We start from the raw sequence: 17,608 nt of genomic DNA on the forward strand, positions 1-17,608 counted from the left end.
ACACAGGCTGGTAAAAAAAATTAACAAACAGGCTGAAAAACTCAACACACACGCTGGTAAAAAAATCAACACACAGGCTGGTAAAAAAAAATCAACACACAGGCTGGTAAAAAAAATCAACACACAGGCTGGTAAAAAAAATCAACACACAGGCTGTTAAAAAAATCAACACACAGGCTGGTAAAAAAATCAACACACAGGCTGGTAAAAAAATCAACACATAGGCCAAAAAAATTAACACACAGGCTGGTAAAAAAAATCAACACACAGCCTGGTACAAAAATCAACACAAAGGCTGAAAAAATCAACACAGGCTGGTAAAAAATCAAAATACAGGCTGTAAAAAAATCAGCACATAGGCCGAAAAAATCAACACATAGGCTGGTAAAAAAATCAACACACAGGCTGGTAATAAAAAACAACACACAGGCTGGTAAAAAAAATCAACACACAGGCTGGTAAAATAAATCAACAAATAGGCCGAAAAAATCAACACAGGCTGGTAAAAAAAATCAACACAAAAGCTGAAAAAATCAACACACAGGCTGGTAAAAACAATCAACACACGGGCTCTTAGAAAAAATCAACACACAAGCTGGTAAAAAATATCAACACACAGGCTGTTAAAAAAATCAACACACAGGCTGGTAAAAAAATCAACACACAGGCTGGTAAAAAAAATTAACAAACAGGCTGAAAAACTCAACACACACGCTGGTAAAAAAATCAACACACAGTCTGGTAAAAAAATCAACACACAGGCTGGTAAAAAAATCAACACACAGGCTGGTAAAAAAAATCAACACACAGGCTGTTAAAAAAATCAACACACAGGCTGGTAAAAAAATCAACACACAGGCTGGTAAAAAAATCAACACATAGGCCGAAAAAATTAACACACAGGCTGGTAAAAAAATCAACACACAGCCTGGTACAAAAATCAACACAAAGGCTGAAAAAATCAACACAGGCTGGTAAAAAATCAAAATACAGGCTGTAAAAAAAATCAGCACATAGACCGAAAAAATCAACACATAGGCTGATAAAAAAAATCAACACACAGGCCGAAAAAAAACAACACACAGGCTGGTAAAAAAAAATCAGCACACAGGCTGGTAAAAAAAATCAACACACAGGCTGGTAAAAAAATCAAGACACAGGCTGGTAAAAAGATCAACACACAGGCTGGTAAAGAAAATCAACATATAGGCTGGTAAAAAAATCAACGCACAGGCTGGTAATAAAAAACAACACACAGGCTGGTAAAAAAATGAACACACAGGCTGGTAAAAAAAATCAACACACAGGCTGGTAAAAAAATCAACACACAGGCTGGTAAAAAAAATCAACAAATAGGCCGAAAAAATCAACACACAGACTGGTAAAAAAAATCAACACAAAGGCTGAAAAAATCAAAACAGGCTGGTAAAAAATCAAAATACAGGCTGGTAAAAAAAATCATTACATAGGCCGAAAAAATCAACACACAGCCTGTTAAAAAATCAAAATACAGGCTGGTAAAAAAATGAACACACAGGCTGGTAAAAAAAATCAACACACAGGCTGGTAAAAAAATCAACACACAGGCTGGTAAAAAAAATCAACAAATAGGCCGAAAAAATCAACACACAGACTGGTAAAAAAAATCAACACAAAGGCTGAAAAAATCAAAACAGGCTGGTAAAAAATCAAAATACAGGCTGGTAAAAAAAATCATTACATAGGCCGAAAAAATCAACACACAGCCTGTTAAAAAATCAAAATACAGCCTGGTACAAAAATCAACACAAAGGCTGAAAAAATCAACACAGGCTGGTAAAAAATCAAAATACAGGCTGTAAAAAAAATCAGCACATAGACCGAAAAAATCAACACATAGGCTGATAAAAAAAATCAACACACAGGCCGAAAAAAAACAACACACAGGCTGGTAAAAAAAAATCAGCACACAGGCTGGTAAAAAAAATCAACACACAGGCTGGTAAAAAAATCAAGACACAGGCTGGTAAAAAGATCAACACACAGGCTGGTAAAGAAAATCAACATATAGGCTGGTAAAAAAATCAACGCACAGGCTGGTAATAAAAAACAACACACAGGCTGGTAAAAAAATGAACACACAGGCTGGTAAAAAAAATCAACACACAGGCTGGTAAAAAAATCAACACACAGGCTGGTAAAAAAAATCAACAAATAGGCCGAAAAAATCAACACACAGACTGGTAAAAAAAATCAACACAAAGGCTGAAAAAATCAAAACAGGCTGGTAAAAATCAAAATACAGGCTGGTAAAAAAATCATTACATAGGCCGAAAAAATCAACACACAGCCTGTTAAAAAATCAAAATACAGGCTGGTAAAAAAATCAACACACAGGCCGAAAAAAACAAAACACAGGCTGGTAAACAAAATCAGCACACAGGCTGGTTAAAAAATCAACACACAGGCTGGTAAAAAGATCAACACACAGGCTGGTAAAAAAATCATCACACAGGCTGGTAAAAAGGTCAACACACGGGCTGGTAAAGAAAATCAACACATAGGCTGGTAAAAAATCAACACACAGGCTGGTAAAAAAAATCAACACACAGGTTGTTAAAAAAATCAACACACAGGCTGGTAAAAATCAACATACAGGCTGGTATAAAAATCAACACATAGGCCGAAAAAATCAACACACAGGCTGGTAAAAAAAATCAACACACAGGCTAATACGAAAATCAACACAAAGGCTGAAAAAATCAACACAGGCTGCTGAAAAAAGTCAAAATACAGGCTGGTAAAAAAATCAACACACAGGCCGAAAAAAATAACAAACAGGCTGGTAAAAAAAATCAACACACAGGCCAAAAAAATCAACGCACAGGCTGGTAAAAAAACCAACACATAGGCTGAAAAAATCAACACACAGGCGGATTAAAAAATCAACTCACAGGCTGGTAAAAAGAAATCAACACACCGGCTGGTAAAAAAAAATCAACACACAGGCTGGTAAAAAGAAATCAACACACAGGCTGGTAAAAAAATCAACACACAGGCTGGTAAAAAAATCAACACACAAGCTGTTAAAAAATCAACACGCAGGCTGGTAAAGAAATCAAAATACAGGCTGGTAAAAAAAATCAACACACAGGCTGGTAAAAAAATCAACACACAGGCTTGTGAAATAATCAACACACAGGCTGGTAAAAAAAATCAACACACAGGCTGGTAACAAAAAACAAAACAAAGGCTGGTAAAAAAGCAACACAGGCTGGTAAAAAATTCAACACACAGGCTAAAAAAATCAACACACAGGCTGGTAAAAAAATCAACACACAGGCTGGTGAAAACAATCAACACACAGGCTAAAAAATCAACATACAGGCTGGTGAAAAAATCAACACACAGGCTGGTAAAAATAATCAACACACAGGCTGTTAGAAAAATCAACACACAAGCTGGAAAAAAAAAATCAACACACAGGCTGGTAAAAAAATCAACACACAGGCTAAAAAAATCAACACACAGGCTGGTAAAAAAAATCAACACACAGGCTGGTAAAAACAATCAACACACAGGCTAAAAAATCAACATACAGGCTGTTAAAAAAAACAATACACCGGCTGTTAAAAAAATCAAGGCACAGGCTGAAAAAATCAACACACAGGCTGGAAAAAAAATCAACACACAGTCTGGTATAAAAAATCAACACACAATCTGGTAAAAAATCAACACACAGGCTGGTATAAAAAATCAACACACAGGCTGGTAAAAAAGTCAACATACAGGCTGGTAAAAAATCAACGCAAAGGCTGTTATAAAAATCAGCCCACAGGCTGGAACTTTCTAACACTTTAGCCACGAAAAATAAAATAGAAGTGAACTATTTAAAAAACAATTATACTTTTAAAAATGTTCAATGCGTTAGCTATTAAAAGGAACATTTGAACTACTAAAAACAATTCACCATTTAAAAAAATGAAAAACATTTCACGAGGTCAGCTCTCAAAGCACAACTCAACAAGTAGCTGTTAAAATAATTCACGTCCTCAGTTTTTTTAAAAAAACATTCCAACATGTAGTTTAATTAAAAAGTTAATTTAACACATCGGCTATTGAAATGAAAGATCAACTCCTGAGGTGTTAAAAAATTAATCACGTGCCGGAAAAACAATTCAACAAGTAAGCCGTTAGAAATTAACACTTCAACTACTAAAAACAATAACAGTTTAGCAGTAAATCTATGAAAATATCGCTACATCAGATGTTGAAAACTAATTTTTGGCTACTGGAAAAATGCTGCACCATTTAAACTGGTAGAAATAAAAATGAACTCTTAATTTTTAAAATCAATTGAAAACGTAAGCTATCAACTGAACAATTCAACACAATGTCTGCCAAAAAATGATTGACTTCGTAAGCTATTAAAAAAATCCACAGGTAAGCTGCTTAAAACCCATTTCAGCGATTATCGAATACTTCCATACCTAGTAATACCAGACACAAATTATTCAAAAAACACTCTCATTTTTTCTCCAGAATGTGTTAATTCTTTTTTCAACCTGTCAACTGTTAAATCTGTTCACAACGTAGGCCAATCCAAAACCTCGCCACTCAATCTATTTTTAAAACTAATTCAACATGTGGCTCTTGAAAAATTTCTCCAAGTGTTAAACTGTTAAGTAAATAAATCACAGCGTAAGTTTTAAAATACACAATTCAAGAGGTAATAAAAACCGTTCAACTCGGAGCAAAATATAACAAGTAAATTACTTTACAAAAGTTAAGACGCAAAATATTATAAAGGTTTCAACACGTGGGCTTCTACGATATTATTTCAACACGCTAGCTTTCAAAAAAAATTCAACACATGGGATGTTAAGAAAATTCACCATTTAACCTAAGAAAAACTAATTCAATGCGTGAGCTGCTAAAAAATTGACCAGGTAAACCGTTTTAAAACAAAAGTTCGTGGGCTATTGAAAACAAGAAATGTAACACACTAGTGGCTGAAAAACATTTCAACAAGTGGGATTTGCAGAAAACAACCGTAACCAACTTCAAAAGGTCTCGAAAAACAAATATCAACTGCAAGGTGCTAAATCAGTTCAGCATGTCAGCTGTTTTAGGCAATTCAGCTGGTTAAAAATTTCAAAAAATCAGCACCTAGCACAATTCAACTCTTAAGCCGCTTAAAATTTTTACAAAGTCAAGCTGTTATAAACTAATTCAACAAGTAATTTAGCAAAACTTGGGGATTTGAGAAACTTTGCAAAATACAGAATATTTCTTCTAAGTTAGCCTTGGAAACAAAATTGAGCACATAATCTCTTGACACACAATTCTCCATGCAATCTACTTAAAAATATCAATCCATAATCTCTATCAAAAAACAACTCATAAGTTCATGGGAATGTAATTGAGCACAAAAAAAAATTAACATTGTAAACCACGTAAATTTTCAAAGAAAAATTTAACGCAGCTTAATAGTTCCCTATGTAAACTAAATAAAATGTTTAACCCTTAAATTAATAATTCAACAATTTAAAAAAATTACGCGTTAGCTTTGAAAAACACAAGGAATATTTAACTCCTTTCTATTTAAAAGCAATCCAACTTGCTAGCTTTTTTAAAAAAAACTTATCACGTAAGTTGATTTAAAAATCACCAAGTATTCTTTTAGGAAATACGTAATGTGCTCAAAAAACAAATAAAGACGTAATTAGTTGAAAAAATTTCGAAACGTTTTGTGAATTCTTAAAACATTTTTTGTAAGCATTCAAAAAATTGATAACTTCAGTTGTTTAAGAAATTAAATTTTAATCAATTTTTAAATTACTCATCCCGTTATCAATTCAATAAAGAAATTATCACTTACGCTTTAAAGCAAACAACTCAATACCTACCAGCAATCTTTCGCCAAATGAGCTGTAAAAAAATTTGAACACGTCAGCTGGCGACAACACAATAAAACACAAATGAAGATGCGGTATGTTAGAAAATATAATGTAAACTATTTAAACACTAATTCAACACAACTCCTACGATGTTGAAGAAACCCATCATGTAAGCTGATAAACGTAAATAGTCAACAGGTAAGCTGTTACACAAAAATCACCACAACATTTCAAAAGAAAATAATTATATAAAATTTGTTAAGAATTTTGCGTTATAAGCTATCAGCGTGAGCCTGGCGCTTAACCTTAACCAAACAATTGTAACCAATAGCTTTGCAAAAGTTCAACAATCGAGGGAAACAGAGGAGTTAACCATGTGAGATGTTTAAATTTTTTCAAAACGAAGCTATTGAAAAATATTATCACGGGAGCTATCCAAAAAAATGGATGTCTAAGTTTTAAAAGGAAGCCACGCTATTCAAATCAGAGTTTTCTTAATATTTTAACATATAAACTATTATGAAAACTGTAACATGTAATCTACTTAACGAATAAAGGAATAAAGCTTCAAAAGTTTTCACAACCTAAGATAAAAAAACATTCTTCGGTGCGTGAGCTTTTTAAGTAATTCACCACACAATCTATTTTCAAAACAGTAACTTAAATTCAAAACTAAAAAAATAAAAAACACTTAAAAAACTATATTAATTCAACACGATATATGGAAAATTCTCTAAAAAGCTTTGATAAAAAGCTTATGAAAATCAAAATTCAAGACGTCTGGAATTTATAATTCAATACGTACGCTGTCAAATTGCATCACTGCCTGAGCTATTAAAAACATTTCTTTACGCTATTGTATCAATTGTAAACTATTGAGAAAACAATTTAACACTTGAGGTATTTATAAAAACTCAAAGGGTGATTAATTTTTCTAACAAAAAAAAACGTTATCGAAAAACAAATCAACGCGTAAGTTGTTAGAGAAATAATTCACCAGGCAATCTTTTAAGAAGCCAATTGAAGGCCAAGACACGTCAGCCGATGAACAATTTTACATGAGGTGCTTAAAAGATGAATGTTTCATAGCACTTTACGTAATGAACATTTTTAATTAATTCACGTATTGAATGTGATTCTTTTCAAAAAATAGCGTGTTGGTTTATTTGTTTGAATAGTTATTAAAAAGTAACTCAAGGAGTAGTCTTTCAAATAGTACATATAAACATATAAACTGTTTAAGAGAATGCATTACCTGAGTTGTTAATAAATGTACACCTTGTGAGCAAATTAACAAACAATTTGAAACTTGATCTCCTAATTATAATTCACCAAGTACGCGTTAAAAAAATTCCTCAAAAATTTTGTTATTTTTTTGAAGACATAATTTGTTGAAAACACAGTTTACCAAGCAAGTTGATACAAGACTTCACCACTTAAGCTGTTAGAGAACAATTTAATATGTGAGCAAATTCGAAAGTTCAGATATTATATTGAATGCAGTTCAACACGCGTTGTTTTACAACCGAAATTACAACCGCATGGCCTGTCAAAGTATATAAATCTAAAAAGGTCGACAACCAGGCACCAGAAAATCAAGCGCTCAAGCCTCAATACCATTTTTATAATCTATACGCAGACGCCAAGCATTGGCATATTATGGTTTTAGAACCAAAGCTATATCAACAATTTTACGGGCTCAGAAAACATTTCCACTAAACATAGAGGAGGAGACATAGATGCGGCGATTCGAAGTCAGCTAACGGAAAACTCTCAGCCGATCTCATAATTTTAATTGTTCTGATAATCAACATTGAAAAATCATTAAGTCACCCTCTCCAACTCAGTCCATTCTAATACTCCAAGAAGTCTCCCCAAATAACTCGCGAATTGGCTACTAAAATGACAGAAATAGAGGTTAGTTTATGAAAAAGAAATTTTGATGTTTGTTTGAGACGAGGAAAACCGGATTTACATTTAAAACATCGAATTTTAGCTAGATTACTATTAAATTCAATTTATATTTACTAATACTTTAATCGCCGTTTTCTTTTGCTCATCACATGCAGGTTCAAAATCACTTGCCGAAGGCACTCACACAATATCTGTTCATATCGAGAATAAGTACGTTTAATTGGATTCGTCGATCGAATAGATCGTTGTTTAATGGGAGTTGTTTTTTTTTCGGATAAGCATTCTGATAGCAATTGCATGTCATGTTGCCGTTAATAAATTATATGTTGTAAAAGTCTCATTTTTCAAAATTAAATTGATGTTTGAAGAGTAAAAATTAGCGATGGTGATGAGATATTGTATTGGAAAAAAAGTACCTAATAACATTCATTTTCTATGTAATATAGCGCATAATTGTATGTGTTACTGCAGTAAGCAAACAAGCAGAATATTAGCTTGAACTGCTTGTACAAAATTGCATTGTATTAATCCGCCGCGCTCAGCTGAGCTGGTTGTTATTGGGTTTGAATTGCCAGCCAGTGGATTGTATCCTCGCAGAGATGAAAAATGGTTCTGCAATAAATTCTCTGCTTTGTATGGTGATGGCTTTTAATGCTTGCTAGCTGCCATATCCTGATTAGTTGATTCACTATGTCGAAATATACTCAGGAAATAGCACAGTAGGATTGCATCAGATGGTACTAAAATATTTGAGGTTTGTATCGTATGTAGAACTGCTACAATGTTCCGTAACAATTTTGGCGATGAAGGGGAGGATATGTCGCACAGTAAAGTGATACAACTGTATTTGCACCATGTTTTGTAAAGTTTGTTCATCTAAATGTTATCTTGCATGTTATGACTTAATTATGAAAAGTATTTAGGTCTTGGAAAAAATGCATTGGATACTTCAGCGCTGCTTTGGACATCATTCTGCTCTAAATTGTTTTCAGCTATCTAATAATGATGCCTTTCTCAGCTTTTTGTCGCTGGCCTCCATATGTTTTGAGATAAGTTCAGTAACATTCCGGGATTCTTTTTAAAACCGCGATGACAAGGGCAATTAATTCTGAGTTTCCTAAAAATTTATCATCATTTCTTAGACGCGTGCTCTTTGCTCTGAGAATGAATGAAAAATTAACAAAACTGGAATCTGCTTTCAGTGGCAAAATGGAATATCAGATTTTTCCCCCTTTGTGCCCCCCCCCCCCCACCTCCTCCTCTCAGTGAGGGATTCGGAAAATTTAATTAGAGTAATTAATGGAAGCTTGGGTTTTTTCATGTATCTGGTACCGAAACTTCGATTCAGCTGAGTTTTTACTAATAATGAGAACAATTATAATATTTATTTTTAATATGAAAAAATATCTATGAGGAAGATTATAACTACACGTTCTACGGAATTTATATAGTTTTGGCAAGTCGAGAGCAAGCAAGAGAAAGTAATTTGATAATTACAAATCGAATAAATTAAAAATAATAATTTGCCTTGTTGCAGATTCATTAGTGGATAACTGGGAGGATAATGATGTGAAGAGACAACTGCTGGTTGAGATTCTGGAGATTGTTCAGTTCCCAGACTTCTCAGTCAACCTGGAAGACTATGGAATCAGAGTGAAACGGAACCCAACTAATAAGGGTCTATTGGCTGTCAAAATCACTAGACACAAGAAAAAACCAGATGAAGAGGACGACGATAAGGTGAATTTCTGCTATTTAAATATTGAAACAATTCTAGATCATTTTGCATTTGATGCAGAATTTGTAACTATAGCAGAATTCCTTTTCAGCATGAGTTTTTTGGCTAAATTCGGTCTCTCTTAATATAAATCTTCCCTAAATGGTGTTATTCAGTTATTCAGTTACGCAGTACACAGTTTGCCTCTAATGTAGAGAGAGCTGTATGTAATGTAAGGCGAAGATGGAATTTTCAGAGGGCCATCTCCACTGCGATTTCACCAATTATCTCAAGCTAACCATACTACATACTACCCCCCCCCCCCCCCCCCAATAACCTTCTCATCTCCCGGGAACCTAGATCCTATCTACCTCTGTCATTAGCCTACAGTTTGTGGATAGTTTGAAGCAATCACAGTAAAAGTCTCTTTTTTACGACTCGAAGAAAAGTATTAATGATTTGACTTTGTTTTTTTGCCTGAAGCATATATATTTGTTCATGAACTGAAATTTGACAACAATTTTGAGAACCTTTGAACCCATAACAGTACCTCTTCACTTCCCAAACTAATACACCCTCAACTAAACCCCGCTATCCCACCTACCTCCCACCCTATCTATCTACTCAATCCCTAGAACAACTATAGACCCCATACCTGCATTTCGCTGTTTTAAAAAACATTGTCGCAGATTAAATTCAAGGTCCCCACTCTATAACCAACATGACTCGTTGCCGAGCAACGAAATATTGGAAAGCTATTGGAGATGTCTTCGTGAAGATAATATATGACGTATGCTATGTTGTCTAAGTTTGGCGATAAGTTCATTTGCAAGAAATCTTTTTTGAAAGCTAATTTGCTTTTTGGCAAGGTGAGTTCTAAGAGTTTTATTGCGCGACTCTTGGAGTCCTTTCCAGTTATCTACCCTTTACATTTTAATCATTTAAGTAAGTTTGAATTTGGTGCTAAAATAATCTAACCAGATCTAACTAAGCATAGAAGTTAATTTTCAGAACGGGTAGTAATTTAATTGCGTTACAGGAAGCGGGCAAGCGGCGGAAAAGGAAGAAGCGTAAACGAGCCTGGAACAATCGCAACATGGTCCAGGCCAAATTCCAGAAAGAGGAGAAATCTCTAGTCAGGGAAACGAGAAGGTTTCAGTACTCGGTTGAGATGTCTAAGCTCCTGAACTCAACTGCACAACAACGCAAGTCATCGCGGTTCCTCCGACGCCCTTTGATTGTGGCGCTTCGAGATCTGAGTTTAATCGACAAGCAAGATCGCGCGGACCGCATGTTGCTTCCCGAAATATCTACAAGTAATCTACCGCATAGAGGCATTTCAGCCATGACCAACAGGACCAATCGGATTGGCGGTCGGGCTACTCGACTCAGTAGACTTTCCCAAACTCATAATTCCATTGATAATTGATAGTTTCATTGCCTATCTTACTTGATGCCTCATATGTCTTCTTTAGTTAGTTTTAGTTTATTTTTATCATTCCGAGCCTACATTGTCAGAGCAAAAGAAATGTTTCTTTATTTTAACTGCAATTTTTTTTGGATGAGTTTAATGTTGATTGAATACAATCTGCAAAAGTTTCGGAAAATTTTGGAAAATATGAATAAAAATAACGCAAATCGGTCCAATATTCACAAAAATTCAAACCACGATAACTCGCTCTAGAAAACAAAACTGAAATGATTTTTTTCTGGATTTCGTTTTCTAGAGCGAGTTATCGTGGTTTAAATTTTTATGAATATTGGACCGATTTGCGTTATTTCTATTCATATTTTCCGAAATTTTTGCCAAAAATTTCGTCAATTTTGCTTAAAAAATGTAAAAACTGTTAACAATAACACTATTGATTTTTTTAGAGACAAAAAAATCTTGTTGACCATTTAATTTTTTTGGCTAAAATTTTGGCGAGATAGTTCAAAATTCAGACTTTCGCATCAAAAATTGCCCGAAATAATCCTCTTCAGTCCACTTCGACAAAAATTTGGCGGAAGTACAGACCCAAAAACAACTAATACAATCTTTGTAAACTACCAAGGGAACTAGTCCCACTTTCAGTTTCATTGAATTAAAGTTTTGCCGTTTTTGCTACTTTTTGCAATTATTGTTGATCCTTTAATTAACGAATTATCTAGATCTAGAACATTCCAAACAATTAGATGTTTTTAATGGACGAAGAGCATTAGCAAGGCTGGGTTTGGTTCAATCTTGGACTGTTGCAATACAAAAATAATTCAGATTGTAACCAGTCGGAATTTTAAAAAAACATTCCATCTTTTTGACGTTAATTAAGGAACAGAACAATTCAAATCGAAGCTTAATGTTGATAGGTGCTATTGGCTTCCTAAGCAGTTCCAAATTAATGTATCTAATCTCCTTACTCCAAAAGATTATGGTCGTTTTCACTTTTAAAAATGTTTGATTTTTAAGTAAACTATGGCTTATTGAACCTTGACATTGTTTTTCTTTTAATTTGGTCAACTTGTAGCTTAGTGTCAGCAGAAAAATGCTTCCTCTTCATCTTCCTCCTACTGAATTCAAATTTAGTATTTTTTGCGGTTTTACCTGTTAAGTTATGATTTTCTGGCGGTCATACTAATAGATTTCACAATTTTTTTATTTGTAGGTATTGGCCCATTTTTCATGTTTTTTCCCGTTTTGTCACATTATCATGCTATTGATAGTTCAATTATTACATTATTCACGCTCAAAAAATGACACAATTGAACATATGAAACTCCTTAAAGGCATAGATTGTGATTTAAGCGGCTTCGACACCCCTTTGCTTCGACATCCCTTTCTTGAAGAACCTAATTGAATTTTTTACATTTATTTTTAATTGTGGTGTTTACTTTATCTGTTTAGTCCTATGCATTTCTGGATAATGACAGGTCTCATTGGCCTTTTATGGAGGAATAAATTATCCATTATTCTGATTTGAGTAGATAGCTGATGGTTTTTTAATTTGTTAACTTATATTGTTAATTGTAGGTCACATATGACATTTTTGTCCTCGAGGGAAGGTGGAAATGAACAAAATTTGTTTTTAAAGAATTCGTTGTGAAATTTCGGGCTTTGCAACGTTTTTTTTTTGCAAAAAAGCAAACCAATTTTTGATGTTTGCCTATATTTGTCTTCTTTTTCTAGACGTAAGACATATTGTGATTAATTTCAGTTCTCAAGCGTTTCCATTGGACGAACGAAAGAACCTGTTTATTTAGTTTTTTAGCTAATACACAACTTTTGCTTAATTTTGCTGTTCTTCTCCGTTTGTCTACTTGCTTTCTATTCTCGTTAATGAGAGGTTGCATACCACATTATTTGCGCCCCAGAAAGGCTCAGTTGATAGTTTTCTTTGGGGCAAAAATTGGCTTCACGGCTTCGACGGCGTTTTCTCGCAGGTTTGTGGAATTTTATGTTTATTTTCTCATTTTTATTTCTTTTTGTAATCACATAAAAAACTGAGTAATAACAGGTCTTAATGCCTTCTTATAGATGCTTATGTTATCATAAACAAGTTGTATTTCTCAATTGCTATCTAATGGTTTTCATTACTTGAAATTAATTGTTTTTTAAAGTATGAGCCAATTTATCATTGGTTTTTTTGTCTAATTGTTACCGAGCCTCATCATGAAGTGGTCCCATATCTTTTATAGTGAAATAAAAATTTTATTTTCAGTTTCATCTGACGCTGTTTTAACTTGTTATTTTTAAAAATGGACATAATTTTTGGATAAAATTGTTTGTTTTTTGATTCTGTTCTTCTTGACTTGCTTTCTCAATAGTGACTGATCTCAATCTAATGTGCCCTTTTGTTACTCCACTGAGTTATTTGCTTCTTGGTGTTCATATACATTTCTTTTTAAAAACTACTGTTCCTCAGTTGGTAGACGTATATGCCAAAAATTTGGATGAGCGTTGTCGGAACTTTATGTGCGAACGCACATTACTGAGCCTCCTCATAACACAAGGTTGAAACACTAATTGAGCGCTTTAGCTCCAAGTTTAACAGCAAGCAGATAATGGCATAATGTTTTTATAGCGAGGCCAACTTAAAAAGCAAGCAAACGTTGAAAATCTAGGCATGTATATGAAAAATCCTATTCTTCTCTGTTGATCTTTTGAAGCTGAATTTTTTCATGCGCCACAACTTCGTCGGAACTTAAAGCTTTATAGTCAGTCCCATAAGTTTCAACGCTATCGAACGTTTCAAAGGTCAAAGTTCGAAGTTCAAAAACATGCAGATGTCTAGCAAAACTGCCCATTTGAATGCCCCGAGCTTTTCGAACGTTCGCTTGCGTTGCAACTTTCTCGGACGTACTATTTATAGTCTGTCCCATAAAGTTGAAATAAGCGAACGTTCGAAAAACGCCAAAATGTGATCATTTGAATATCAACGTTTTCTCCATTAAGTTTTTGTTCATCAATTTTTTCTACATGTTTCAAATTTAGCTTTGACTTTTGAACTCAAACATGTGGCTTTTATAGTCAGTCCCATAAAGTTGAAATAAGCGAACGTTCGAAAAACGCCAAAATGTGATCATTTGAATATCAACGTTTTCTCCATTAAATTTTTGTTCATCAATTTTTTCTACATGTTTCAAATTTTAACTTTGACTTTTGAACTCAAGCATGTGGCTTTTATAATCAGTCCCATAAAGTTGCAACGCTATCGAACATTTTGAAAGTCAAAGTTCAAATTTGAAACATGTAGATATCTAGCAAATCACTGTCCATTTGAATGCCCCGAGCTTTTTGAACGTTCACTTGCGTTGCAACTTTATGGGACTTAGTATATAGTTTCCCACAAAGTTGAAATAAGTCAACGTTCGAAAAACGCCAAAATGTGATCATTTGAATATCAACGTTTTCTCCATTAAGTTTTTGTTCATCAATTTTTTCTACATGTTTCAAATTTTAACTTTGACTTTTGAACTCAATTATGTGGCTTTTATAGTCAGTCCCATAAAGCTGAAATAAGCGAACGTTCGAAAAACGCCAAAATGTGATCATTTGAATATCAACGTTTTCTCCATTAAGTTTTTGTTTATCAATTTTTTCTACATGTTTCAAATTTTAACTTTGACTTTTGAAACATGTGGCTTTTATAGTCAGTCCCATAAAGTCGAAATAAGCGAACGTTCGAAAAACGCCAAAATGTGATCATTTGAATATCAACGTTTTCTCCATTAAGTTTTTGTTTATCAATTTTTTCTACATGTTTCAAATTTCAACTTTGACTTTTGAACTCAAACATGTGGCTTTTATAGTCAGTCCCATAAAGTTGAAATAAGCGAACGTTCGAAAAACGCCAAAATGTGATCATTTGAATATCAACGTTTTCTCCATTAAGTTCTTGTTCATCAATTTTTTCTACATGTTTCAAATTTGAACTTTGACCTTTGAATTCTAACCTGTGGCTTTTGAAACGTTCGCTGATTTCAACTTTATGGGACAAGCTATATAACCCAGCTTAAAAGTAAAAGTAAAACGCAAGCGAACAACCTTGAAAAACATTTGACATAAAATGAGCTTCAGAATACTTATACAAGAGGAAGTTTATATCCCGCGTCGCTTCATTTCTTCGAAACTTATTCTGTCGCATTTTTCTTATTTCGGACTTGTTTTTGTATCTTTAAAAGTTTGATGATTACGTTGATGTGTTCATGAGAGCAATGCTACATACAAATAACTGCTGTAAAGGGAGAATGCATTATCTTCTTTGTTTTGTTTGCTGTCTGAGTGGTTAGTTGTTCAAAGTGCATTAATTGTCAGTTGCAATTATGGATTGGTGGTGGTACCTGCCAACTATGTCGGTTCTTTTCACTCCTCATTATCAAATTTGGACCACCACCGACCAACAGCAGAAGCTAACAGGCACAAAAAGATCCGAGAACTGCAACAAACTAAAATGGTGAGTTAATATACTGTCTCCCATAAAATTGAAACAATCGAACGTTCGAAAAACGCCAAAAACATGCAACTAAGCATGCAAATGAGCAACTGAGGCCCGTATTGTTTGAAACGTTCGGTTATTCCAACTTATGGGATGCGCTATACATGCTAAAGTTCCAGTAACTTCAAACTTGTACATATTTGATTTCGCCGTTTTCGCCTATTTAAGGTTATCGTCGTGTCAGTTGGAAGGAGATAACTAATTTTAGGGCGGCATCACACCACCTGAGGTAAGAAGTGAATTAGTCGCTCAAATGCAAAATGGGTTGAGAGGTCATGGAAGGAAGTAGTTTGTGTACAAGAAGTGTAACAGTAGCGCAAAAAATGGGCTTTTATTGCTAAAGAAGCTCTCGTTTACTATACAAATTCTGGCATCTTTACATTTGCAGAAAATATTGGATGCTATCCGTTTGTGCCCACCTATCCCCCCTTGTCATGTGACCAGTCACATACAAATGATGCCATCTTGAAAGTATGGCTCCGCTTGTATGGGTTTGATGGAAACAAACCAGTGCTCCACCCATAAAGGTGGACCGGGGGGTTAAAAAACAAGATTTCACAATGTCATTAGGTTTGAACCTTAATTTGAGGTTACTTTAGTATTTATAAATAAATTTGCAAATTTTGTAAAATGTATTAATTTTACAAATACATTGTAAACAACTCCCGTGTCCCGTTTCGTTAGTAGTTTGCTTTGTAGGGTGATTTTACCACAGATTTTGATTACTGGGTGTACTTTAATAATTTCAATTGAATTTAGCAATCTCCGAGAAGTGGTTGGAAAAATAACCCACTTTGCTAAATTAAGCAGAGCTCGACCGGAACGAACTCGGCCCATCGTTTGCAAATTTTTGCAAACTTGACATTATTTTGCAAAATTTTACAAATTTGACCTTGTGAATAGATAATCAAATTTTTACAAATTTGGCATTAGTTTTGAACTAGGGTTGTATTGATTTAATTAATGTACGCAAAAAGATTGAGGACAATTTCGTTTCAGATTTGCCGAAATAGGAAGAAAGAGTCATGGGGAAAAGGACAGTATACTGCTGTGGCGCTGTTTATTCTCATGATCGCTCAAGTGGAAAGTTCTAAGTTCCGAAGTGTGTATGACACTCCTGCCACGTGCAAGCCTGGACTGTTTGACTGTGAGGATTCCAATGGATGCATTTCCGCCAGTTGGGTGAGTTTATTACTCTGACACAGAGAATGTAACATGTCTCCCCAGTAATTGAAATAGGAGACCGTTTAAAAAACAGTTGAAACGTAAAAACAAGTGTAGAATCAAGTATTATTAATCTGACCATGGATAAGTAAAACTAAAAAAAACCAAAATATGTACTATCACCTCGTGCGAAGTGATTAAAAATAAAGGGACTGGGGGGGGGGGGGAAGGGGTTGAAATGCATCTATTTTACCGAATTTTTTTGGGGCTTCATTTTCCTGGCAAGAATTGAGAACATATTTGTTTGAGCATAAAATTTAGCCGTTGCGTCAGAGGAGGAGTTCAGGGTGCAAGGCATGAGGGGGATTAGGATTTAAGTTGCCAACAGTGAGATCAAAAGGAGGCAAAAGAGTCTTAGTCTAAGGTATGAGAGGGACTTAAGTAATGCAAGTAAAATTACTTGGGGGGGAGGGGTCGAAAGTGGGCAAGAAACTTGGGCAGGCAGGTATCTGTGAAAACAAATTTCAGTGCTTTTTGAACGACAACTGCAAATTAACTGACTACTGTAATATAAAAATCGTTGAAGAATGTTGAAAACGGCACGTGCGTGGTCTGGGTCTGGGTGCCCAGTGAAATGAAACTGGATAGCCTTGATAAGAAACATACTTAATCATGGAAAATCTTGCCAAGATCTTGCCATGTTACATGGCAAGATAATATCAAGATATGTACGAACTTGCAAGATCTTTGCATGGGTGTCAAGAAACAAGATCTTGGGAAAGATTTCCAAGAAAGATTAACCATGACATGGCAAGGTGTACCAAGTATTAAAAATTCAATAGCACCCAGAAACATGGTGCAAATATGAATCCTGGAATCTGGAGCGGGGATTCATATTTGGAAGAGATCCGAGTTGAGGATTTTAGCGGGCACCTGAATTCTGAGTTGGTGAGCGAGCAATC

At 34.5% G+C, this 17,608-nt stretch overlaps 2 protein-coding genes across 2 annotated transcripts in view; both read left to right on the top strand.

The window, feature by feature from the left end:
- The window catches only part of LOC142351742 (uncharacterized), a 159,529-nt gene extending 148,474 nt beyond the window's left edge, over window positions 1-11,055 (top strand). Inside the window, exons 3-4 of the mRNA XM_075403887.1 lie at window positions 9,331-9,533; window positions 10,550-11,055. Of these exons, the coding sequence (XP_075260002.1) occupies window positions 9,331-9,533; window positions 10,550-10,939 (593 nt within the window). The 3' untranslated portion in view covers window positions 10,940-11,055. The remainder of the gene's footprint in view (window positions 1-9,330; window positions 9,534-10,549) is intronic.
- Window positions 11,056-15,369: 4,314 nt separating this feature from the next.
- LOC142351459 (uncharacterized) overlaps window positions 15,370-17,608 on the top strand; it is a 59,023-nt gene continuing 56,784 nt past the window's right edge. Inside the window, exons 1-2 of the mRNA XM_075403481.1 lie at window positions 15,370-15,440; window positions 16,482-16,664. Coding sequence (XP_075259596.1) covers window positions 15,438-15,440; window positions 16,482-16,664 — 186 coding nt within the window. The 5' untranslated portion in view covers window positions 15,370-15,437. The remainder of the gene's footprint in view (window positions 15,441-16,481; window positions 16,665-17,608) is intronic.

Source organism: Convolutriloba macropyga, chromosome 13, assembly GCF_964194025.1.
Source record: "Convolutriloba macropyga chromosome 13, txConMacr16.3, whole genome shotgun sequence".
NCBI lineage: Eukaryota > Metazoa > Xenacoelomorpha > Acoela > Convolutidae > Convolutriloba > Convolutriloba macropyga.